A 26,407-nucleotide genomic window follows, 5' to 3' on the forward strand; every position below is an offset into this window, starting at 1 on the left:
TCTTAGTTGCACGATTGACGATAGTCTGTCTTTAATACGAAGCTCTTTGAGGATGGATACATTGGTGTGAAATGCCGTCCACGGGATCTTTACGAGGCGTCTCCAGCACCACATCTCTAATGCATCGATTTTACGGCAATCCTCCAGTCTCAGAGACCAAGTTTCGGCTCCATAGAGAAAGATTGGAAACATAAGGCATTTCATCAATCTGACTTTAGTCGTCTTGGTAATCCTCCTGTCCCCCCAAATCTTTCCCAGCCATTCCACTGCAGACCTGGTGATGGAACACCGTCGTCTGATGTGGTCGCTACATCCCACAGCACATGATATAGTAGAACCAATGTAAATATAGTTCTGTACTATTATTATTAATTGGTAATAAATGGTTTCATTATTATATTACAAGTGATACATATTAAGAATTAGTAAAATTAATTAGATCTCTGTGAAACGAAATAATTAAATTATGTTCTGTAAAAGTGTGAAACTTGTGTTAATCTAGCCGATTTATTCTGTAAAGAAGTTTTTGAATTAGAATATTTAAAAAAACACTGTTTTTCTTTATCTCTATTTACCAAGTTTTTTATACCTGTTGACCATACTATAAAAAAAACATTAAATTTCAAATTCAAATATTTTTATTCAAAATAGGATATAATATCACGTATTCGACTATGAAAGTCAAAATTTACAACACATTCTGAAAAATTATGCCACCGACGTGAGAAGAACGGGCGCAAGAAACTCAGCGGGCTTCCTTTGCTTTTACGAAATAATTGGTTTATTTATGTCGTTTACTAAATCAATATCGATTTGGTAAATTTGAATAGTCTAGATCACATATGTGATGCAGAAAAATCAGTCAAGATCAAGTATAACTCATACACGAAGAGTTCCGATTCCTCGTACAAGATATAACACTATGTAATTTTTAAATAGTTTTGTTTAAGAAAAATTTCTTTTGTAGTTATTGATCGAAGAAATTTTTGAATTCTCCAGCTTGGTTGTTATAGACTCAATAGTAGTTACACACTCTGCCAAAATTTCAACTGTCTAATTATTGTCGTTTTTGATTAACGAAATAAATATTCCGATGAAAGTTTGACGCACAGATGGTGGTGTCTTAGTAATAGGATTCCCGTTGATTACCCTTCGGGTACGGAATCCTTAATTAGAATTTTATTATTTTCAGATATTTCATATTTAATTTGATTCTGTCCCGTAAAACTCCTGCAGCATGGTCACCGTAGTCGTGATATAAAGATAGCGGCGTACTGGGTGCGCGCTCGCCGCAGGTTCATCGCAACTTACTAATAGGCCGTTGTTACTCTCTTACGATATTTTGATCTATTTACGTCTACAATACTCATTGTGTTCCGTAGATCTTATAATGGATATAGATTATACAAAAGATATTTATAACTTTTAAACATGCTTTTAATAGAGATTTAATCTTAATACTTGCAAAATGTTGTAAACTGTAAATAAGAGTTCCATGAAGTGTTTTTCTCTCACATAAAGATTGATTCTAATCTAGAATAAAATAGATGATATATTCTGATATTACGCTTGTAATTGCGTAGAACACTATAACGTCATACTTCACTCTTATTTAAATGATATGTATGATGTTTACGGTGAACAGATGATCGTGGAAGATATAGAAAGCCCACATGAGACAGAATGCTCAGCAGAGAGGAATGATGCAACAGAAAGAGCAGTTGTAGAAGAAATTTGAATTAGTACAGAATTAGACAGTAACTGTGGAATAAATAGATATGATGCAACGCTGGTGGATACTGAAAAGAATGTTGTAGAACAGTTGATATGCCAGGTATGAAACAATGAATCCGACGGCGTTCATTCATGTCGAAGTTGTAATGAACCTGTACATGCCATTTATGGTCATATCATTGGAGATGAAGGCTATGAGGTCTAAGGTGATATGTTTCTTGTGTTACAAAGAAAAATCTGTACCTAATACAATTAGAGACGAAACTAATACAAATCGAAAATGAAAATGAAAAAAAAAAGACTAATAGTTGGGGCTCAAGCTGGTATATTAAAGGATTTGATATCGCAAGACTCTGTTTTGAAAGCAGATACAATATTCACAGATTCAGTGCCACATGTGAACTGTCACTGCGACAGCTAGCGGAAGAGTTTCTACATTTGGAGGGCAAGGTTTTTTTATTAGTTTATTCATTTGGTAATCTTATAGCTTTTCAGTTGACTAAAATGACCAAAAGTGGATTACACATTTAAAAAAATATATCCGCATATCATCATTGCCAATTCCGTGGCCATCTGGAGGGCAAAGCCAAATTGGCTTCGAAGAAGCTGGGCGTCATCAATAGAGCACGGCAATACTTCAAGCCGGCCCACATTCTAGCGCTCTACAAAGCGCAGGTCCGGCCACACATGGAGTATTGCTATCATCTCTGGTCTGGCGCATCCCAGTATCTGCTCGATCCATTTGACCGCGTGCAACGTAGAGCAGCTTGAATTGTCGGGGACTCAGTGCTCTGTGAACGGCTGGATCTCTTGGCGTTGCGTAGAGACGTCGCTTCATTGTGTGTGTTCTACCGCATTTATCACGGGGAGTGGGTCGAAGAGCTGTTTAACCTGATTCTTGCCGCCGAATTCCACCTTCGCACGACACGCCACAAGTTAGGAAATCATCCCCACTATTCAAGGACCTTTCTTCCTCGTACTACAAAGCTGTGGAATGAGCCTTCCTTAAATGCCGGCAACGCTCTTGTGATTCCTCTGGTGTTGCAAGAGAATGTGGGCGGCGGTGATCACTTAACACTAGGTGACCCGTACGCTCGATTGTCCTCCTATTCCATAAAAAAACATATATAATAAATATTAATAACAATAGAAGGTCAAATTGTTCCTGTTGTGTGGTGTATGAGTGTGTGTGCGTGCAGTGTGTAAAAATTACTTTTATTTTGTTATGAACGAAGAAAGTAAAATATAATTATTAGAATGTTCAAAACTTTTATTTTCTAATAAAAATGAATCAGTTAATTTATAATTCTTTTATTTATTACTTTATCTATCAACTGTTTCTCATTTAACTAGATTTTGTTTAGTGAAACAACATATCATTGAAAAATATTAGCATTTTGTCATATTCCGAAACATTTTCAGTATAAATAGGTAATAAAAATGAATATTCGACATCCACCGTGATATTGTGGTAACCCTAGAGATTTCGTGAAATCTCTGTTATCCTCATTTCCTTGCGACATATATACCCTTACAGGCACCTAAGGCTTAAAGTCTCAGTGGATGGGCGCCGATTTATAATATGATCGGGTCTTGGTGTGTGTGTCAGGTCATATTGTCTATGTGAGCAGATGTTATACTACTAAGCTACTCTAATGGCCTTACAAATAAAATTGGCATAAAGTTATAACTAAGCATAAACCAAGAATATGTAAAATGTTTACAAATAGACATTTTGCTTACGAATGGTTTGTTCGGACGTATAACGTTTCCCGCGTTTATTTGCAAGGCAGCTTGTCATTAGGAAAACTTCAGAATTATCATTGTATTGACAGTGTTGTCAAAGATAATGTAAACATTAGGCATTTTCTTTGTTTATCATCAGTTATAACTTTATACCAAGTTTATTTGTAGGGCCGTAAGTATATAACATATCTGTATGTACAAAGAAGACATATTCGTTTTTAAAACGATATTCTGCGGCCACATTTTAAAATTATTTAAAACATTAAATAACACTTATTCAATCGGAGTTATTAAGTGTTCGATCAATTTGTACCGGCCCGGGATAATTAGTGCGCGCGAATCGATTGGGACAGTGAAATATTATCACGTTTGTCGGCACTTTTTAAGTAATTTATCATGAGTACTTAAAGTAAGAATTAAATGGTAAGAGTACCGGAGACTTTTGAAGTAATGAGTTGGGAAATCGGCCATTTGGCCGGTTTATCTGATCTTCTTTGGTGGTAGTAATGTGGATACGCCTAGATGTCATTTGGCGATACATTCGATTAGGTCGTCTATCTGAATGGGTCTTGGCCGAAACTCCTGCCGATGTTCTATACTATTAATAATTTCTCCCTGTGTTTGTAATATTAAACGAGTATTCTTGAAGTTTAAACAAAATTCCACAAGGAATTTAAATTAGGCATAAAACCTGTGAAAGGCATTTACTGTCTCATAATTGATTCCATAACAATTCTTTTTAATGTCACTTCTAACACTACCACCACCTCGGAGATAAATGGCGCTCAGAGAGTGAAGAAGTGGAGCAAGAAACACACCCAGTATATTTTTTGCGCTCTTTTTAACAATTTAACAGGAAAATTCAGGTAATGCAGAAGATCACAGCAAAAATCTTAACAAAGTACAGTAAATCTAAGGTTTAATATTTACTAGTAAGGTTGATAATAACAAAACTTCTATCTGTTGCGGAGAACTCAGGAAATACTCCTAAGAAGTCCTGTAGATTCTTTTAGTTTTTATGGCTATTAGTGACCAATTGATTGCTGAGAAAAAAATAATCTGTCAATAATAAATAGAATATGTATAATATACAACGTGACGCATTACAAATAGGACCTATGGCGTAGGGTACAGTAATAATACCACGATCATATGAATCTGTGTCCTTCACATTATGGAATGTACAATGAGTCTGTTATTACACCGGTAACCATAATTTTCAAATCGGAACTCGAAAGTACACCGCAATTTTACGGCAGAAATTGGCGTGCGGGCAAGTAGTAGTCCGAGGTACACTGCAAATAGAGTTACCTGTTTTGTTTCTACATCGGGTTATTGTTTTTTTGATTCTGGTAATTGTTTTTTTTTTTGGCAATAAGCGACGAGACCAGCAGGACGTTCAACTGATGGTTATTGATACGCCCTGCCCATTACAATGCAGTGCTACTCAGGATTCTTGAAACATTCAAAAATTCTGAGTGGCACTACAATTGCGCTCGTCATCTTGAGCCTGTGCAAAGGAGCCTCCCACTAGTGAATAAGGCTGGTGGCTCATACAGGTTAAGTGCAAATATCATATAATCTAATTTTAATATATTTATTGAAGAGGAGGACAATGGAGCGTTCGGGTCACCTGATGTTAAGTGATCACCAAGGGAACCACAGAAGCGTTGCCGGGCTTTTAGGAAAGTCTACGCACTTTTTGAAGGTACCCATATAGTACCCATCTCTTGGAAACACCGCAAAAGGAAGATCATTCCACAGCTTGTTTACAACCAAGTACATGTGGAAGAAAGTTTAATGAAAACCGCACCGTGGAGTACCGCCACACATCCAGATGGTGGAGATGCCATCCTAATTTGTGGCGTGTCGTGCGAAGGTGGAATTGAATTCCTCGCACGAATCAGGTCAAACAGGTCTTCAGAATACTCCCCGTGATAAATGCAGTAGAAGACACACAATGAAGCGACGTCTCTACGCAACGCCAAGCGATCTAAGCGTTCACAGAGCATTAAAATGTATTTATTATTATTATTATTATTATTTTGTGAAATTTATTTAAATTGGACATCTTTATAAATAAATTTATATTATCAGTAGATCTAAACTAAATCCGGTAGAGGGAACGATACAATCAAAATAAGAGGTAAAAATCGAAAATATTCAAAACATAGTCAAAGATCATAAGTTTACTTTTTTATGTATGACTATAAAATGCCTAATTGATTAGAACCTCTGAGCGGACAGACATGAGACGACAGACGAGTCGGCGCGAGTGTGGGCGAGTCTGGGAAGTTCTTGATTACGATATTGAACTGTGGGATATATTTTGACGTGTTTATAGTACAACGTTTTGAAAGACTTACGACATTTGAGCTGTGAATGAATGAACTTGATTCTTGCTTGAACTTTATTTAATGTATGGAAGTTTTCGTACTGGTTCTCATGCTACTTTCCTCATAAGCTTGTTAATTATGGGATGATAATAGCATATTAAAGGATAATAAAGTAAAACTTTGAATATATTGTCTCGATTTTTTCGTGCATCGGTGGAGGAGCATGTCTTCAAACCGGATCTGATAATGGTTTTTTTATTACACTATTTTATTATAATATGAATTAGTAAATTATGATATTATTATTATGTGAACAAAAGTTTCGCTGGCATCTTTGTTTCATAAAAACACATAAATGCTTTTTAATTGTTACATTTTTTATGTGGAGTTGTGAACTAAACTTCTTGCAAATTTTTATTCGTGGTACTAAACATATACTTACAACGTCTCCATTACTATCAAGCAATACATTGCTAAATGCTGTAAACATATCATTTGTGCATATCTCTTGTACCTAGATATCACAGTTGCCCAATTTCACCCACCTTGTTAAAAAGTAACAATAAATATTGGGTAATGATACAAATATAAATTAAATTATACGGGCTTAAAAGGCCCAGGGACACGGATATCTTTGGGCTATGTTTAAGTCTATATGCTATGTTTACGTCTAACTAATCACAATAATGAGTCACGTAGTCTTGTAAATTCCGTGACCATATCTCACTTATCCCCTGGTACTTACATCAGGTAGAGTTGCTATCAGCTCCACGTGTCGAAACTCTTCGCCTGCAGCCAGCGTAGGGCTCTGCCACCAGGTACCAGGGTCTGCGTCCACGGCGAGCATCGCTGGGTGTCTCCGGTAAGCCGGCCCATCGAGGCCCTCGCATACATCGCACACCACGCCGTGTCTGTAACGGTTACTCTATGACATCTAGCTATTTGTCATATAGACGGTTCAAATATCATTGATCCTTCAAAACATTCAAAGACGTTCTATACATCGATATCACGTGGTATAAAAACAAAGGCGAAATATGCAATATGCTACAAATTACACCATAATAAACTTCCACATATCTATACATTGCCGCATTTACTCTAGCTGTTTTAAATATTTTTGCTCAATAAGCAGCGATGCATTTATTCAGTTCAGATTTGATTCGCACAAGTGACAGTTGACATACGACTAAGGAAAAAAGTGTGCTTATAATGTCTTTAAGCACAATTTTGCCGTTCCGCTATCAGACTGCGAATGATATTTGATATATGTGTATACAATATGGGATACTCATCCCAACTTACCTGTCCGGAAGTTGTGGTATAGTATACGGGTATGCGACCCCGGCTCCCCTAGCTATTACTGTCCTTATCCTTGCCTTCCTGGGCGATAATATCCTACATTTCCTATTTCCCACTTTAACTTACCAATCTTCCTGTCACACCACCTATCTTTCCCTTTCCCTATTCCTACCCTCTCCGCCAATCCAACGTCTGCCGCGCGGATGGGTGCATGGCTAGGGGCAAGCCTAGTCGTTAGCGTGCCACACTGCCCTGGGACCGGGCCAGGACCCAGAATCAGGCTAGCCTTACCCTGGCATGCGGGGCTCTGCTGGGGTGGACAAACCTTTCCCTTGCTATTCGTGGGAACGCAATGGAGACTAATAAAAATAGGTTATTTCACCAAAATGGCGGCGATGTGGTTCGCCACCCATCACGTCTCGTTTCTCGCGGGGGCGAAAAGCGGCCCATGGAGAGCCGCTTTGCTACGTTGAATGTAAGAGGAGGAGTGGATGATAAGGTAGATGAAGTATGTCAGATGATGGATGAACGATCCATAGATATTCTGTGCGAGAATGAAACGAAGAGGAAAGGATTTGATACCACGGTTCATGGTCCCTACACGGCATACTGGTCCGGAGTCCCCCAAACCAGCCGAGGCTGTCAGGGAGTTGGTGTGATTCTTTCCGCTCGAATAGTAGAATGTGTGATATAGCATGAATGTGTTAGCCCAAGACTCCTCTGGATTAGGTTAAAAGTCGGACTCACTCGCTTGTTTATCCTTGGGGTCTATGCACCGACGGATCTGTGCGGAGGTGGGTCATTAAAAGCCAAAAAAGAGAGAGAGGAATTTTGGGACAGTATGAGAGAGGTCTTGAATAAATGCGGAGAAAATGAACGGATCGTGATGTTAGGGGATTTTAATGGGTGGGTTGGAGTAAAGCGTGATGGGTATGAAGGAGTTCTGAGTACGTTTGGGGACGAGAGAGTGAATGAAAATGGGAAAAGCCTGCTTGAAGTATGCTTGGAATGGAATCTTTGCGTGGCCAACACAATGTTTAACCACAAAAAGATCCATTTGTATACAAGAGATGAGGGTGAGTCTAGAAGTATGATTGATTTTGTAATTGTAGATGAAAGACTGAGAAAGAAAGTACTAGATGCTCGGGCATACCGCGGTGTAGGCCTCGACACAGACCACTTCTTGGTCATAGCCCGAATGCGCGGCCTTTTTAAACGTTGGCGACACCGACGAGCTGAGCCTACGAGTGTTTTGGATAGAGTAAAAGTGGAAAATCTACAAGAAAAAGAAAGGAAAGACGAGTATGTAGAGAAACTGAAAGAAAGTTTTAAAGGCATAGAAGAGATAGGTGTGATTGAAGATTTGTGGGAGACATTTAAGAAAGGGGTCGTGAATGTTGCTGTTGAGGTATGCGGGGTAGCTAAAAGAAGGAAAGGAAGAAAGAACTATAATTTGTGGATGGATAAAGAGGTACAAATGGCGGTGTATGAAAAGAAGAAAGCTTGGTTGGATTGGTTAGCAACAAAAGCTAACCAAAAAGTACAAAAGGCAACGGATGACGAGATAAAGGAAGCAAGAACGAAGTATAAAAGATTGAAATCCACAGCGAAAGCAGTTGTGTCTAGAAAGAAAGAAGAACGAAAGGATGATTTTGATAGGAGGCTCACTGAAGATTTCCAGTCAAACATTAAGTTCTTCTGGAAATCCATCAAAACAGCCAGAGGAAAAACGTCTACCTCGGAGCTCAGTATAATCAGGAGTCAAGATGGGAACATTATAAGAGGAGAAAAATGTGTGCTAAAGAGATGGAAAGAGTATTTTGAAAGTTTGTTTGAAAGAGAGGAAGTGCATGAACAACATCCGGCAGCTTCTATTGAAACTAATATAAATGTTGATGAAAGTGAGATAAGCATGGATGAAATAGTGAAAGCATTGAAAAGTTTGAGATTAGGTAAAGCTGCAGGGTATGACAGGATTACCGTCGAGATGCTGAGGGCTGGTCAGGGCATAGTGGTTAGCCAGCTGTACCGCCTCTTCAATTTGTGCTGGCGAAATGGGCAAGTACCAGGAGACTGGTGCAAAGCTGTAATCGTGCCATTGTATAAGGGAAATGGGTCACGACAAGACTGCAGAAATTACCGCGGTATAAGCCTTCTCAGCGTCGTCGGTAAATTGTATGCAAAAGTGTTGATTGAAAGAGTTGTGAATGAAACAGACGAAAAAGTATGGGATGCACAAGCGGGATTTAGAAAGGGAATGGGATGTACGGATCAGGTCTTTTCCTTGCGGTGCATAGCCGAAAAGTTTTTGGCTAAAAACAAAAAGGTCTATTGCGCGTTCGTGGATCTAGAAAAGGCCTATGATAGAGTGGCGAGGAATGAATTGTGGTCAGCATTGTCCACGAGCGGTGTGAGCAGTGTCCTCATACGAGCATTGCAATCTCTTTATAGAGATTCTAGTGCTTGTGTAAGGATAAACGGGGCATACACTGAATGGTTTAATATCGAAAAAGGTGTTAGTCAGGGATGTGTAGCGTCACCGTGGCTGTTTAATCTGTTCGTGAACAATTGCTTGACAGGTTTAAAAGAGAATGACAGTGGTTTGAGAATGAATGAGTTACTCGTCAAATGTTTTCTCTATGCTGATGACCAAGTATTACTTGCATCTTCAGCCGAGGAGTTGCAAGAGATGGTAACTGCTATGAATGGAGCTTTTGGTAGAAAGGGAATGAAGATGAATTGTAAAGAAGACGAAAGTGATGGTGCTTGAAAGAGATGAGGTAGTGACAGACTGCAATATCGTGATTGGAGATGAAAAAATTTAACAGGTGAATGAGTTTGTGTATCTGGGTTCTAAATTTACAAGAGATGGAAAGTATGAGAGTGATATTGAAAGAAGAGTGAATGCAGGAAACATGGTGAATGGAGCTTTGCACTCCTTTATGAACAGTCAGAAGGTGTCTAATAAGGCTCGCTTGGCTGTGCATGAGGGAGTGTTGGTTCCAACACTCATGTACGGAAGTGAAAGTTGGGTATGGCAGAAGAAACATGAAAGCAGAATAAATGCAGTTGAGATGAGAGCGTTGAGAAGTATGATAGGAGTTACACTGAGTGACAGGATAAGAAATAGTGAGATAAGAAAACGTTGTGGTCTGAAAGAAGATGCTGTGACAAAAATTGAGAAAGGTATGCTGAGATGGTTTGGACATGTCGAGAGAATGAATGAAGAACGATTGACGAAGAAAGTGTATAAGGCCAGTGTGAATGAAAGTCTGTAACACGAAATTAATAGGGTGAAGTTGGTTCCTAAATTTTTCTGACAATTGCGCATTCGTTTTTTTTTTGGTTTCTTCGTCCATCATTAGGACTGGCAAAGGGTTCAAGCCCATACAGCCATATTCGTTATTTAATAATTAATTGTCAAAGCCATCTTTGAAAGATTTCAACTATATTGTGTAATGAGTGTAGTGAGGAATAAATAATTTTTAAGATTTTTGATTTTTGCCAAAGAAGTATAACTTCTTGCGTGCATACATACCTAAGTACATACACACTTTTAAGCTATTGCATAGCTTCTATCGCGGGCCTTGAGCGTGGAGACCGAATTCAGAAATTCCGTAACGAAAATAACCTTACACTTACTTACTAGATCTATATAGATATTTCGCCAAGGTTATTTCGTCTCAGGTTCGGGCCTGGGGTACGTCTAGATTTTATTTAATTTCTTTATATTTTTATCACGTTTTTTAATTTTTATTATTATGACAAGCATTTTTATTTAGTTTCACCTGCCCGTTGTCTGTCTGTAATCAAATCTTGCAAGTAAAATTTTACTCACTTCCCGCTTGCTTTTTTTTAAATTAATTTTATCAAAAAAAATACTGCATAAATAAAATAAATAAATAATTATAATTGCATAAGTTGATAAAAAATGCTATGCAATAGCTTTACCGTGGTAGTCCCCGAGTGCCACACGTCTTTTTTTTTAAATACGTTGTTGTATGTATTGACTATTTTATTTACTGGAGCGGCCTTGCCAAGGCCCTGCAAATCGTTGTATAATTATATTGTTATAGTTACTTACTTGCCGGGAGTTTCCCTGCAGAACTCCTCAGACCCGAGGTCTCCACAAGTAGCATTGCTGCTCACGGTAGAGTACTGCGCGACATCTAGTGGCGCCGGCAGTAGACCGTCTTTATCGCTTGCTACCGCCACTTCGCTGAGAGTAGTGCTACTGAGACGATCTAGCAACGCACGACCTGGAACATTAATAAAGTTTTAAAAGTTATTTATGCAACTGTTGATTGTAACACGAATGTGATAATAGTATCACAGGAGTGTTTTAATACCTAATTATCAACTTGATGCTAACTTTAAAAAAGTCAGTCTTTGTAACCATAATATCATCCAAAAGAGTGTTATTATGAAAACGGATGATATAATGTTGTACTAAATTTCATTACAACACTCGTTTGGATGATGTAATGGTTAATGTTAATATTAGGACATTGGGGCGTTTGAATGTTGGCAATAAGCTAACTGTTTTAGAATCCTTAATAGAGGATTTAAAGCATGGGTGTAGTTAAAAGTTTTTACGGGTAAAGCCTATATGGATGTGGGTAGCTTGAAATAAAGCACACCTATAAAATACCACCGTCCTTTTTTTGTGCTCTGCTGTTGCTGTAATAATATTTCGCTATGATCACTTAGCATAAGGTGACCAAAAGCTCAAATGCACTCCTCTTAAAAAGAAGGGTTTTTTAAACTGATTAGTCCGTTTGCAGAATAAGAACACGCGTTGGTAGGCCTCTGCACAAGATGGACTGAGGATCTGGTCAAGATCGCCGAAATTGGACGGAAGAGGGCAGCGCAGATCCAATCGTCGTGAAGATCTTTTGCCAGCAATGGATGTCTTCGATCGATTCGAATGATTTCGGCTGTAGTGATGATGATGATGATGAGATCATTTGCAACGCATATAATATACTTTAAATTCATATTCAAATATTTTTATTCAAAATCACTTATCTCTAAAAACTACTACCCATTTAAAATATACTACTTCAGACCTGAGAAGAACAGGCGCAAGGAACTCAGCGGGCTTTTCTTTTTTTTTATAAAAATATGGATTACAATGTAATATCGTACAATAAACATTTATAATTGAAGAGCCTGGGGGTGTTCGCTTCGTTCTCAGTCTGTTGTATCATTAAGAAAATCGTTTATGGTTTAGTAACCTTTCCCACACAAACGTTTTTTAACAATTCTTTTAAATTTTGTAACACATTTTAGTTTTGTACATTTTCTGTAGAAGCATATTATACATCGCCCAGTAAAAGACTTACTAACTCGACTTAGCCGAGTAGTAGGCATAAGACGTTTATGTTTGTTCCTCTTAAAAACTTATTATTATTGTAATTTTTTGGTGTTCCGTATCCAATGCGTAATCACGGGAACCTAATTACTAAGACTGACGATCTTCTGTCTGTAAGAGTCTTATGCCTCATACACCTCAATAGCTAGAGATCTCTAATTATTGACAGAGTGTGTATTATTATTACCGCTACAGCAAAATGGCAAATTTCAAAAAGGGGCGCCATATAAATTAAATATATTTCTTTCCAAAAGTACCTATTTAAAAGTACCTTCTGTTATATCTAGTATATGTATAATTTAAATAAAATATGTACCTTAAAACACGTGTAATTATTATTTATCGCGTGTAAATATATTTTAACATCAGGTTTTTGCGTTAAACTTAATTTTTTATTATTATATAGCTACATTTACAAACTTTTGAATCCTGTAAAAACTATGTCATGTAAATAAAATCTGTAAATGTCGCGTATATTCAAGTAAATACTAGATACTTATAGGTCAATTATTTCACTGTTTTGGCTCATTGAGTAGCCGCTGATCAACCCAACTCAATTTCAAAATTGACACATCCTTGTTCGATGTTGTTCAACTCATAATATGTTGGGTCTATAAATATTAATAAGGTGCATTCAAAGCCTCCGTACAAAAAAAGCAAATTTTAATACTGTTATTAAATGGAGATTAACTAAAAAATAGGGTGACATTCTTGACATAACTACGAAGGTTGCTATCGATCAGGCTACAATAATTACAACTAAATATATGTTTTCAAATAAGGTAGTAATCATATAGCTAGTGAGATAATAACTATGAATAATAATGGTATTAAGTCATATATATATATTGACATACTTTTTACACAAATTATCTTGCCCCAAGTTAAGTATATATAGCCTGTGTTATGGGATACAAGATAATGATATATTTAATACAATATACTTACTTAAACATACATAAATTGATATAAACCATACACAAATACATTTAAACATCCATGACTCGGAAACAAACATCCATATTCATCATATAAATGCTTGCACCTACCGGGATTCGAACCCGGGACCTCTAGCTATATATATAGTTGAGCTACAGCTTGTAACGTAATTATAATATTTAATTTGTTTACAGTTATTCTTAGATGTCCAGAAGACCTAGTGGGAACCTCTTTTGCACAGGATGCCGGTGTAGGTGTGGCACCCTATATCTACCGTAAAGCATTATTGAGTTTCCGTCTGAAGGGCGCCAGGGTAGCTAGTGAAATCACTGGGTAAACGAGACTTGACATCTTATGTCTCAAGGAGACGAGCGTAATTGTAGTGCCGATCAGAATTTTTGAAGTTTTTAGGAATCCTGAGCGGCACTGCATTGTCATTACAATACAAATACGCGTATCAATTACCATCAGATGAACGTCCTGCTTGTCTCGTCCCATATTGTCATAAAAAAAGCCTTGGTACAATGTCTCAACTATATCGTCTTAAACCAGTCAATTTCGAAGTCACGCAACTTTCACGAAAACGTGCACAAGTTAAATCTAAGTTTAACTAACCACATTGCAGTAAGGATACATAAATCGCTCGCCTTACAAATTACCTAACGATGCTCGAACCAGGAAGAACCAAGTCTAATACAATTTATTGATATTAGTAGGAGAGGAACACGTGCGGGGTCGCTGTCAACATTGTGTATGATTGGAACAGTTTGTGATACTGACTGCGGTGTTCTAATAGGTTCCTTGACTTCACATATGATTCGTATTCTGAATTAAATTGTTGACATTTATACATTTGTAGTAGTACACTAACTAATCTAAAGAGAATTTATGTTTGTATGTTCCCTAATAACTCCTAAACTATTCTACCGATCTCAATGAAATCTTTGTTGTTCTCAATAGATTTGTTGAACCTCAAGGAAAGTTTATATATGTAGTTTGTCCGATAGTTAGTAGATCCCACCCACGCATTTACCATATCTCTCGAACCATTTATTGACAGAATAACGTCTGTCGGGTCAGCTAGTGTATAAAATAATAATACTTCAACAAATTAAATTTGAAAACAAAATTTATGAACAATGCAGCATTCGAAACCGCGACCTCTCGCGTTCTGATGAAGATGACCTGCAATTCCTTGTGATGTCGACTGGCTAGAGAAATTCTAAAAGTTGTTCTTAATGTATGGGAACTTCTGATACTAAAACTATAGATGCTGGTTATATTTCGTTTGGTTTTCATATAGTGATTATAATAATTATATGAGATACTACACATTATTGGTCTTAGGTTCACAGGTCCACTTATCTTTAGCAGCAGTGGAGCTAATTGGATGTTCAGTAAAACGACCTATTCCTAGTTTTTGAAAAATATCGGATGTGGCACATACGACTTTTTAACTGACTTCAAAAAAGGAGGAGGTTCTCAATTCGTCGGTATGTTCTTTTTGTGTTTGTTACCTCAGAACTTTCAATTGGGTGAACCGAATTCCATAATTCTTTTTCTATTTGAAAACTGGTGCTTCCCGTGTGTGGTGGCTACGGCGGGAGGACACCGATTCCAAAAATAACAATAATTGTAACTAGAATTAGATAAATTATATTGTATAAAAGTGCGTTATTATTTTTTTTTTCCTTTTTAGTGCATATTATATCTATTGTTTTGGAATAGTTTTTTTGAAGTCAGTTTTTGTTTTTGATCTTGATTTGATCAGTCAATTATATCGGAGGTGGCACATACGACTTTTCATTTTAAGATTCAGCGTGAGAGCACTACAATTTGATCGGGGTCGAATCATGGCACGGTCATTATACATATTTAGTTACCTCACTAAAGCTTTCTGGTCAAAAGTCCTCAGAAAAAACTCCGATTTTTTTTTATTCATTATAATTTGTGATGTTAATTTACCCTGGTGTGTGTACGTTCTGTCCATTACAGCGTAGTGTCACTGAAGATTCATGATGAAGACCAAATTGTGAACTACTTTACGACGAAATTATCTTGCCCCAAATTAAGCATATAGCCTGTGTTATGGGTTACAAGACAACGATATATTTAATACAATACACTTACTTAAACATACATATATACATACACATAAACATATTATATAAATACATATAAACATCTATGACTCAGAAACAAACATCAATATTCATCATATAAATGCTTGCACCTACCGGGATTCGAACCCGGGACCTCTAGCTTAGTAGGTAGAATCGCTAACCACTCGGCTATACAGGTCGTCAATTGTGCTAGAAACTTCGAGATAAATACTAGTAGTGCACTAGCGTAAATTTACGCAGATTTACGTATTTACGCAGCGCGAGACGCGTACTCTTCATATTTTCTTATATATTTATTTATCAAATTTTTGGTTCGGCTTGCGTTAAAGCGTGATTATTGTTTTTTAAACTATTAATTTACATAAAAAAAATTATCTGTTTGTTTTCCGAGTTCGAGAAATTTTCGATGTACTTATGTATATTTTTATTAAAAAAAAACCGCCGCTTCTGCTCTCTCAGAGGGCCATTTGTTTCCGAAGCGGCAGTAGTATCTAGTATATTAGAAATGACATCAAAAAGAATTCTAAAGGAATCAATTTTGAGAAAATAAATGCCTTTTATGCCTTTTAATTGAAAAAATTACTGATTTTTTATTTTCTAAGCTATTAATTTACATAAAAATTCAATCTGTTTATTTTCCGAGTTCTCAAAATGCATATTATATATTGAAATTTGATAAATTATTGTAATTTATACACAATACTTACTGAAATAAAACACAAATTGCTAACAAATACATTATCTTCATTAACATTCGTGTCAAAGTGATTTTGTAATAAGTTTTTCTCTTCAACTTTTTATTTACGTGTGTTACTTACATGTGAGAAGCCAAAAATATAAAATATTAGTGGGTAGGTACTCTGTCCAGAATAACGCCCGCATTTATTTTTAACGTAGTGTTAATTGGACGTGCGCTATGCTGTTATAATGTTCCAGCTAGGGTTGCCATCTTTTATTAGAAGAAATAGAGTATGTCCGATTTCAAACGAGATATAAAGTCTACGTACTTCCAAATAAGGTTATCATTAATATTTTCTTAACGTATCAACACTGAATAGTCGTCTTTTTTGGTTATAATAATGGGTTTTTATAGTATTACATGACTGGCACTAGCCTTGCCATAGATCGGCGCGATTTTGGCGCGCGCGCAGCGGCCTGTCAATGCGTATTTTTTACGTGTATTAATAGATTGCTTGTGATTATGAAGATTTGAGTGAATGTATAAGAAAGCTATTAAAACAAGCTCATAAGACCATGAAAAATAAACTATGTTATAAACAAAATGACGGTCAGAAATTGGTCAGGGCGTGCCGTACGGCACTTTTGATATTGGTGTATATGTGCTCACCAGTGGGAGGCTTCCTTGCACAGGTTGCCACAACGGCGCCTATTTCTGCCGTGAAGGAGTAATGTCTAAGCATTACTGTGTTTCGGTCTGAAGGGCGCCGTAGCTAGTGAAATAACTGGGCAAATGAAACTTGACTTAACATCTTATGTCTCAAGGTGACGAGTGCAGTTGTAGTGCCGCTTAGAACTTTTGGGGTTTTTCAAGAATCCTGAGCGGCACTGCATTGTAATGGGCAGGGCGTATCAATTACCATCAGCTGAACGTCCTGCTCGTCTTGTCCCTTATTTTCATTAAAAGAATCAAAGATCTAGTGCCAAGGGGCACTTCCCGATTTTGGAAGGCTAGTATAGTAAATATTGTGTAAAAAGAGAATTTTAGCATACTCTAAAATAGAGTAATAGAAGATAAGAGTACATCTACATAATATTGAGTACAATACACTGTTTTAGAGTACGGGTGGCAACCCTAGTTCCAGCTCTGTTACGGTGTCATTTTTCCCTTCTATATATTAATCGTGACGTCACATTAAATTCTTGGATGAGCTGGCTTAATAGTATCATATAGATTTATTAATGAACAGCTCAGATTAATCTATTGGTTGGTTTTTTGGTAATTTATTTATTCAAGTAGCCATAACATATTTCATGACTACAATCTCCCAAACTACGTAAGTAGTTTGTCGGCAGTTGTTCTCGTGTAGCATAATGCTACTTACACTTAACTCAACCCTTAGATTAAGGATTGGTCTCCGCTGCGCTCCAACTAGGTAGCGCACTACCTAAGAACAATAGCTTTTTTATTATGGCAACTATTATATGCTTGTGTGCGTGGCATCTTGCTGCGCTAACATGATTTCATTGATTTTTCAGCATTATAATAATCAGCATCAGAAAGCAACAACTTTATATCAATCAATAATACATGAAAATAAATAGTAGTTTTTTAATTTATAATAAGATTAGAATATAACTTAGTGATGCTTGTTTTGCACACCGTAACAAAGCGACGATGTGACGTCATCGACGTCAGGTTCACAGGTAACTGGGTAGTAGTTTTGAGGGTGGAGAGTAAAACGATTGTTTGTAATGTATCATTCGAGGCCAATTCAACGGCACACATTTGATGATCACAGCCCTGGTTCGATGCGTCAGTTAAAGCAGCATCTGACTGCAAAAAACGGGCGTATCGAACTTGGGTTGCGGCGCTTGGCACAAAGGATCCGAGCTGCACAGTTCTTAAGAGGAAATACAACCGTGCCTTCAGACTTTTTAAGCGGCAAATCGCCCGTGCAAAGTCAAAACACGTCGTCAAAATCGGCGAGCAGCTTTCCAGTTACCCGACCGGAACACGCAAGTTCTGGTCGTTGTCGAAAGCTGCTCTTGGTAACTTCAGCCAGCCGTCCATGCCGCCATTGCACATGAGGAATGACACCCTGGCCCATACGGCAAAAGAGAAAGCCGATCTCTTGTGCACTCTTTTCGCCTCCAACTCGACTCTTGACGACAACGGAAAAACACCACCGACCATCCCGCGGTGTCAGAGCTCTATGCCTGAAGTACAGTTCAGACAGAAAACTGTTAGGCGAGCTCTGTTTTTGTTGGACGTCAGGAAGTCGAGCGGGCCGGATGGCATTTCTCCAATCGTGCTTAGAACGTGTGCCCCTGAGTTGACGCCGGTGCTAACGCGTTTATTCCGGCACTCTTATTCTAATGGCGTAGTCCCTGACTCATGGAAGTCAGCCCTTGTCCATCCGATCCAAAAAAAAGGAGACAGTTCGGATCCGGCAAACTACAGGCCTATTGCTATTACCTCCCTGCTCTCCAAAATCATGGAGAGCATAATTAGCCGTCAGCTCTTGGTATACCTAGAGGGTCACCAGTTGATCAACGACCGACAATACGGGTTTCGCCATGGTCGGTCGACAGGTGATCTTCTGGTATACCTAACACATAGATGGGCTGCGGCTATTGAAAGCAAGGGGGGAGGCCTGGCAGTTAGCCTGGATATAGCGAAGGCCTTTGATCGTGTATGGCACAAGGCGCTCCTCGCAAAACTTCCATCATTTGGGCTTCCCGAGAGCTTATGCAAGTGGACCTCCAGCTTCCTCACTGGGCGCAGCATACAGGTCGTTATCGACGGTTATTGCTCGAATCCCAAGCCCGTGAACGCCGGAGTTCCCCAAGGCTGTGTGCTATCTCCCACGCTGTTTCTTCTGCATATCAATGATATGTTGGACACCTCCAGCATTCATTGCTATGCAGACGACAGCACTGGTGATGCTGTATACACGGGCCATGCAGGTCTCTCTCGGAAAATCGTCGACCAGTGCCGTTTACCACTAAAAAACCCCATTTGTCGTATCACCGCTCTTCGACAACACTTATCTCAAAGCCTCGCCTAGTATCGGAATACTGGGTCTCGAAATCTCGAGCGATTGCCAATTTCGTGGTCATCTGGAAGGCAAAGCCAAATTTGCTTCAAAGAAACTGGGCGTCATTAATAGAGCACGGCAATACTTCAAGCCGACCCACATACTAGCGCTCCACAAAGCGCAGGTCCGGCCACACATGGAGTATTGCTGTCATCTCTGGTCTGGCGCACCCCAGTATCAGCTCGATCCATTTGACCGCGTGCAACGCAGAGCAGCTCGAATTGTCGGGGACCCAGTGCTCTGTGAACGGCTGGATCACTTGGCGTTGCGTAGAGACGTCGCTTCATTGTGTGTCTTCTACCGCATTTATCACGGGGAGTGTTCCGAAGAGCTGTTTAACCTGATTCCTGCCGCCGAATTCCACCTTCGCACGACACGCCACAAGTTAGGATATCATCCTCACCATCTGGATATGTGGCGGTCCTCCACAGTGCGGTTTTCAAGGAGCTTTCTTCCACGTACTACAAAGCTGTGGAATGAGCTTCCTTGTGCGGTGTTTCAGGGACGATACGACATGGGTACCTTCAAAAAAAGCGCGTACACCTTCCTTAAAGGCCGGCAACGCTCCTGTGATTCCTCTGGTGTTGCAAGAGATTGACTATTAACGTATGTTTGTAATGTACCATTCGAGACCAACCCAGCGGCACAGATTGACTAGTAACGTATGATTGTAATGTACCATTCGAGACCAACTCATCGGCACCGATTGACTAGTAACGTATGTTTGTAATGTACCACTGGAGGCCAATTCAGCGGCACAGATTGACTAGTAACGTATGTTTGTAATGTACCATTCGAGGCCAATTCAGCGGCACAGATTGACTAGTAACGTATGTTTGTAATGTACCATTCGAGGCCAATTCAGCGGCACAGATTGACTAGTAACGTATCTTTGTAATGTACCATTCGAGGCCAATTCAGCGGCACAGATTGACTAGTAACGTATGTTTGTAATGTACCATTCGAGGCCAATTCAGCGGCACAGATTGACTAGTAACGTATCTTTGTAATGTACCATTCGAGGCCAATTCAGCGGCACAGATTGACTAGTAACGTGTGTTTGTAATGTACCATTCGAGGCCAATTCAGCGGCACAGATTGACTAGTAACGTGTGTTTGTAATGTATCATTCGAGCTGTTGGCTCAAGTGTGCTCCATTTCTTCTCATAATGTCTAACGTAAATTTTGTGACAAATCTACCCCAGCATACTTTTTTTTAATTTGTTGAATATAACATGAGTAGGATCCCCACAAAATTGGTTTGTCTTTGTTGTTTAATAAAAGCGTTTTTTCGTTGTCCCTTTACTTATTCTAAATCGTGAGTGAAAAACGAGATGGATTGTGCTTGCGGCTTGCTCTCGCGACGACGCGACGTGCACTGACTGACTTGTAAATTGTAATGTAACACTCAAAGGGATTCGCTAAAAATCCGACATCTGATTAGAGCATGTGGTGTTTGCCGAGTATGATACATTACAAACTAACGTAAATTTTTTGTCTCTGTTACAAAAACTCGATACATAACACAAAAATATTACAAGTCAATCTCCATCTTTATATTGATGCGTTTCATATACATATATAGTCACATAATACAATGAATCATATGCGGTTGAATGTGGTCATGTTTCAAAGGGAACCCGGATGATTTAAGTCCTTCTATTGTGAAACGGCCCATTCTGTAGAGATGTAAAACTGATTGAAAATATGATATATTCTTACATTATATTTTATCATACATTGAAATACTATGTCTTATAAACAGTTAAACTATTCTTGTTGAAATGTGATTTTTTTATGGAGGATAACCTGATAACTCCTGCGAGAGCAGATGAATCACAGGAACGTAAAAGGCATAAAAAGGAATAAGAGGCATTTATTTTCTCAAAATTGATTCTTTTAAAATTCTTTTTGGTGTCATTTCTAACACTCCACCTCTTCGTAAACAAATGAACTCTCCCAGCATTCTTTTTTTGCGCTCTTTATAATAAAAAAGCTTTTTCATCTAGCTTTATACCTCTACACGAGGCATCCTCAAGAGACGTTGAGTCACCCAATTCAGGAACGAGACTTGGCGGCAAAACATGTGCCGAAGTTGGTTAAAGGCAATTTATTGGAATAAACACTCAAGATAACTCATAACATTTGGAGAATGTGGGCGGCGGTGATCACTTAATATCAGGTACGCTCATATATCCTCTTCTTCCATAAAAAAATGCGATTTCCGAAGATCTAATTTAATGAATTTTCTGGGGAAAAAAAAAAATTTATAACTATAATCCCTTGAATTGTTATAGATGAACCGGATTTCCTTCCTTAAGCTTCCTAAGTGTACAAGAGTTTTTTAGGACAATAAGAGATGAGACGAGCAGGACTTTCAGGTGATGGTAATTGATACGCCCTGCCCATTACAATGCAGTACCTCTCAGGAATCTCCCAAAAATTCTGAGTGACACAACAACATAAGATGTTAAGTCACATTTACCCAGTAATTTCACTATTACCCTTCAGAGCGAAACAGAATAATGCTTACACATTGCTGCTTCACGGCAGAAAAAGGTATCGTCATCGGCTTTTAAGTTGTTATAAATAACTTAAGTACAGGTGGTCTGGCGTTAGCCTGTCAATAATCAACAATTACCTCTAGTCAAGCGAAGAGAGGAAGTGGTGAATGTAAACATATACATTTATTTAACTTAACAATTGTTTACTTCAAAGTTTCAGGGACGGACTTGAGATCAACTGTAAAATTGGTGAGATAAATTGGATGTTTATTTTTTTTTTATGAAAATACGGGACGAGATGAGCAGGACGATCAGCTGATGGTAATTGATACGCCCTGCCCAGTGCAGTACCGCTTAGGATTCTTGAAAAGCCAAAAAATTCTGAGCGGCACTACAATTGCGCTCGTCACCTTGAGACATAAGATGTTAAGTATCATTTGCCCAGTAATTTCACTAGCTACGGCGCCCTTCATACAGAAACACAGTAATGTTTACACATTACTGTTTCACGGCAGAAATAAGCGCCGTTGTAGTACCAATAATCTAGCCGGTATTCTGTGCAAAGGAGCCTCCCACTGGTAAAAGTTGAAAGTGAATTAATAATTGACACAAATAAAATTTAAGACATAACAAATTTAATAATTTAATGGCTTACTAAAACTGGGGTTTAATAACTTTAAAGTAAAAAAAAAGATAAAAATTAAAAAATATATTTAGTTACATTGCTTAAAAAGAATATCTGAGAGTCAACATGTTTTTATTTTTGAAATTTAGTTAAGAATATGGGTAGTGCATCTCATTAAAATTGTAATAAGCTGAAACAAAAGCTTTTTACAGTGAAACCAAAAAAAAAGAAGTGCAGAAAATGGTAAAAATGTCTATAAAGAACTGAGTTCTGAAGTAAAACAACACTACAAAATATAATCACAAGATAAAGTAAAAAATTCATCCAGGCATGATAGTGTTATGAAATATGTACATCATCTTCTTCGATATTTCTTCAAAAGTAATAAAATAATAATAACGTTAAGCAATATGATATATTAAGATAACTATTTAGTATTGTGTAACTTATATAGCTTGTAATTATTTATTTATAATACTTTTTATTTAAAAGGCATTTATTTTCTCAAAATTGATTCCTTTAGAATTATTTTTGATGTCATTTCGAATATACTAGATACTACTACCGCTTCGGAAACAAATGGCGCTCTGAGACAGAAGAAGCGGTGCAAGAAACTCTCCCAGCATTCTTTTTTTGTGCACTTTTCAATAAAATTATACAAAATTGTACAGTCATATCTATCGCTATAAAATAATCACAATCTAGTCCGAGGCTCTCCGATCAAATTCAAATTCAAAAACACTTTATTCATGTAGGTCACAAAAATGACACTTATGAATGTCAAAAAATATATATAAATATTGTTTCTTATCGAATTTACCGCTACTTCGTAACGGGTTGAGCTAATGAGAAGAAGTAGCAAGAAACTCATTGCCACTCTTTCAAGTCAAGATTTACATTTTAGTTGTTTTACAAATCATTTCAATTACAATATATGCAAAGTGACGCAACAAAAATACTCAAAAGTCAAAAACTGAAAGGCTTACATGAATAAGTCAAAAAAAGAAAAAAAAAGTAAATTAATACTTCATCATTTAGATATTTAGCTGTGGAGTAATAGGATTTACGACGGAGCCATTTTTTTTTATAAAACATTTAAATTTATTTATAGATAATGCCTGAACAGTGGTTGGGACTTTATTATAGAAGTGTACAATTACCCTTAAAGCTATTATGTATCTTATGAAGCCTACTAGAATTAGTTACAAGCAATCCCTATTTCTAGTGTTATAATAATTTGTGGTTTTTATCTTACCGTTGGTTACCTTTTAACTAAAATTGTCGTATAATTGTTGGAAACTTCAATAGTGAAAGTGTGAGTTTTACGATCTGTTAATATTGAATCATAATACTGTTTATTTCCTTCACATGAATAAATATATAAAATAAATAACTATTTGAATAAAAAAACTGTGTTTCAACATTAGCTTTTGCGTAAAAGATACATTAATACTAATTTAGGAATACAATTACAATTGCACGCGTTTTAATCCCTTAAAAAGTTTTTTGCTTGCGTTAATTAAAGAAAATAGTTTGTACAAATTACATTAGTAAGTTTTGATTAGACTGATGCCGCTATCTCTGTCGACTTTACCTGGAATAAGAAACGTTGTTCAGTGCACCTTAACTAGTTCTCACCTTTCAATAATTCATTTGATAACCTCCTCTTTTTGAAGTCGGTTGAAAGGCATTAGAAACAAATTGGGACTTTAAATTCTTTTTTGTGTAAATAAAGTATTGGACTGCAATTCGTCTCTGTAAGGAGGGGTTCCAAGCGTGCACGGCTACTTACTACTATTGTAACTTTATGAACACAATTATATTTAGACAGAGTCTGTCATCATTTCGGAGTAAGTAGACTGGGATTCCTAAGGATACTCATCCTTTGGGTTGGGTTTCTGCAATTCTATTATGTCAGCCAATGTATCTATACTCTAAAATTATTGCTAATATTTTTTTTTAATCTTCTCATTCTATTTCCCAATTTTAAAAATATTTTTAGTAAATACATATTTCACAGTCTCTTGGTTTATTTACTTATTTAATATACTTCTTATACATATCATTTGATTTTGTACCATCATTAAAAAAAATGGATAGATTTCTGCAAATACTGCATAATTTAATTTGGGAATTCCGTGACATATTTTTAGTATGTTATTAAGATATCCCTAAGAATCAGTCTTATTTGTTAAATATCGTATTGTATAAGTAGTATGATCACTCATGGGGAAGATATTGAATAAATGGGTTATATAATAGCAGTGTTGTATGCCAGTTGACTTTGACCTCAATTTATTTCAAAAAACTTGTACGTTAAACTTTTAATGTTATTTTAAACGATTGACTCCTTCTTCACTTTTCTTTGTCTACGTTTTAAAGGAGAGTCTATTAGGGGGTATTGTTTGAAGCATCTGTCAAGCTAATAGTTAAAGCACTTCCTAGTTACGCGCATGTTTTTATATTTTAAACAAACTCATTAAAAGCTTAAGTGCTCAGTTAATTATAAGTATTTTATGAGTTACTAAAAATTTTTGTTATGCTAACGGTAATTACAGTTTTAGTGTCGTGAAGAGACATTGGTTTTTAATGCATCTTCTACCGTATTTGTTAAAGGAAGGGTTCCGAAGAACTGCTGCTGTTGAACCAGATTCCTGTCGTCATGTTCCACCATCGTACCAATGCTATATCAACCTAGCTATCTGGAAGATTCACAAGATATTTTCTCTTATATATTATTTTATGTCTCAAAAGGTATGTTTTTTCTGAAAATGTTTCTATCAAGAGGACGAAATGTAAACTTGAAATGCCTATGTTTTTAAACTTTATCATCGCGGAAGTTTAACATTGTAATTATCATGACGGGTACTCATGGGGTATGGACGTCGTCAGTAGTGTGTATCGTAAATTAGGGAATCAAAGACTAAAACGATTTAAGCGCCACGTGGACAGATAGATGTACTATTAGTGTCAAGTGTCAATGTGTCAAGAGTTTCTCGCCGATGTTGATCGAAATATTGGCACCAGTTTAATAAAATATATATCGTGAGCACCCGTCATAATATATCTACTTGGCGGGTAAGTCGAGTTAGTATTTTATTAGACTAAATCTAATATCATGATATACTTTTACAACTCAGAAAATCAAATTCAAAATATATATAATAGTGAATTCCAAATACAGCCTCCGTAGATTTTTTGCGACCCTTCTCTTCAGGCCTCCCGAATGGGTGGTACGGTACATTCTGATATCGAATACAAAGATTTTGAATTCAATTTGGTCCCTTATATCCAGAAATCGCCACTAAGATTATAACTACATATTTCATTTCCCGTGTTATAAAACTTCATATGGTATTTGATCATCGCAAGTAACACCACAGGGATCACAAGGGAGTTGCTGTACTTAAAGTGTCGAATATATGAATCCGAAGACTGAAAAGATAATAGGTAAGTAGGGAGTGAGGATCAAACCGGAGTTACAGTGGAGAGGCAACGGTTCCACTCAATCTCATTCTTTACACATATAAGGACATATCATTCACAGTCTGACAGCGGAAAGATTGGCGGGACGGCAAAAGTGACCTTAAACTTAGTACAGTTATAGACGAACCCTGTGTGAAAGTGAGACAAATATCCTTACATAAAAACCTAGGTGTGAGAAAGAGACAGAATAGATGAAGACCATGAAACCGTTCTAAAACAATTTAGTGTCCATTAGTCTCCTGTCAAATTGGACTGCATTATAGTTTTCGTTTATAAATTTTATCGTTATTGTTCTGTGTTTTAACGGATATTAATATGTAGGCACACTTTTCTCTTTAGCCGTGTGTCAACTGTCACTGTTCGAATCGGGTTCTAAATTCAAAATACGTAACCTGAATTTAATAAATGTTTTACATTGGTGCTTATTGACCAATCATATTTTAAGCAACTGGAGTAAAT

General features: G+C 37.2%; 1 protein-coding gene across 1 annotated transcript in view; it reads right to left on the reverse strand.

Annotated features, from left to right (window-relative positions):
• LOC126979900 (laminin subunit alpha-2-like) overlaps window positions 1-26,407 on the reverse strand; it is a 124,679-nt gene that overhangs the window by 42,340 nt on the left and 55,932 nt on the right. The window contains exons 2-3 of the mRNA XM_050829486.1: window positions 11,203-11,377; window positions 6,562-6,727 (exon numbers count right to left, since the gene is read on the reverse strand). Coding sequence (XP_050685443.1) covers window positions 6,562-6,727; window positions 11,203-11,377 — 341 coding nt within the window. The remainder of the gene's footprint in view (window positions 1-6,561; window positions 6,728-11,202; window positions 11,378-26,407) is intronic.

The sequence above is a fragment of the Leptidea sinapis genome, chromosome 4 (assembly GCF_905404315.1).
Source record: "Leptidea sinapis chromosome 4, ilLepSina1.1, whole genome shotgun sequence".
In the NCBI taxonomy this organism is placed as follows: Eukaryota; Metazoa; Arthropoda; class Insecta; order Lepidoptera; family Pieridae; genus Leptidea; species Leptidea sinapis.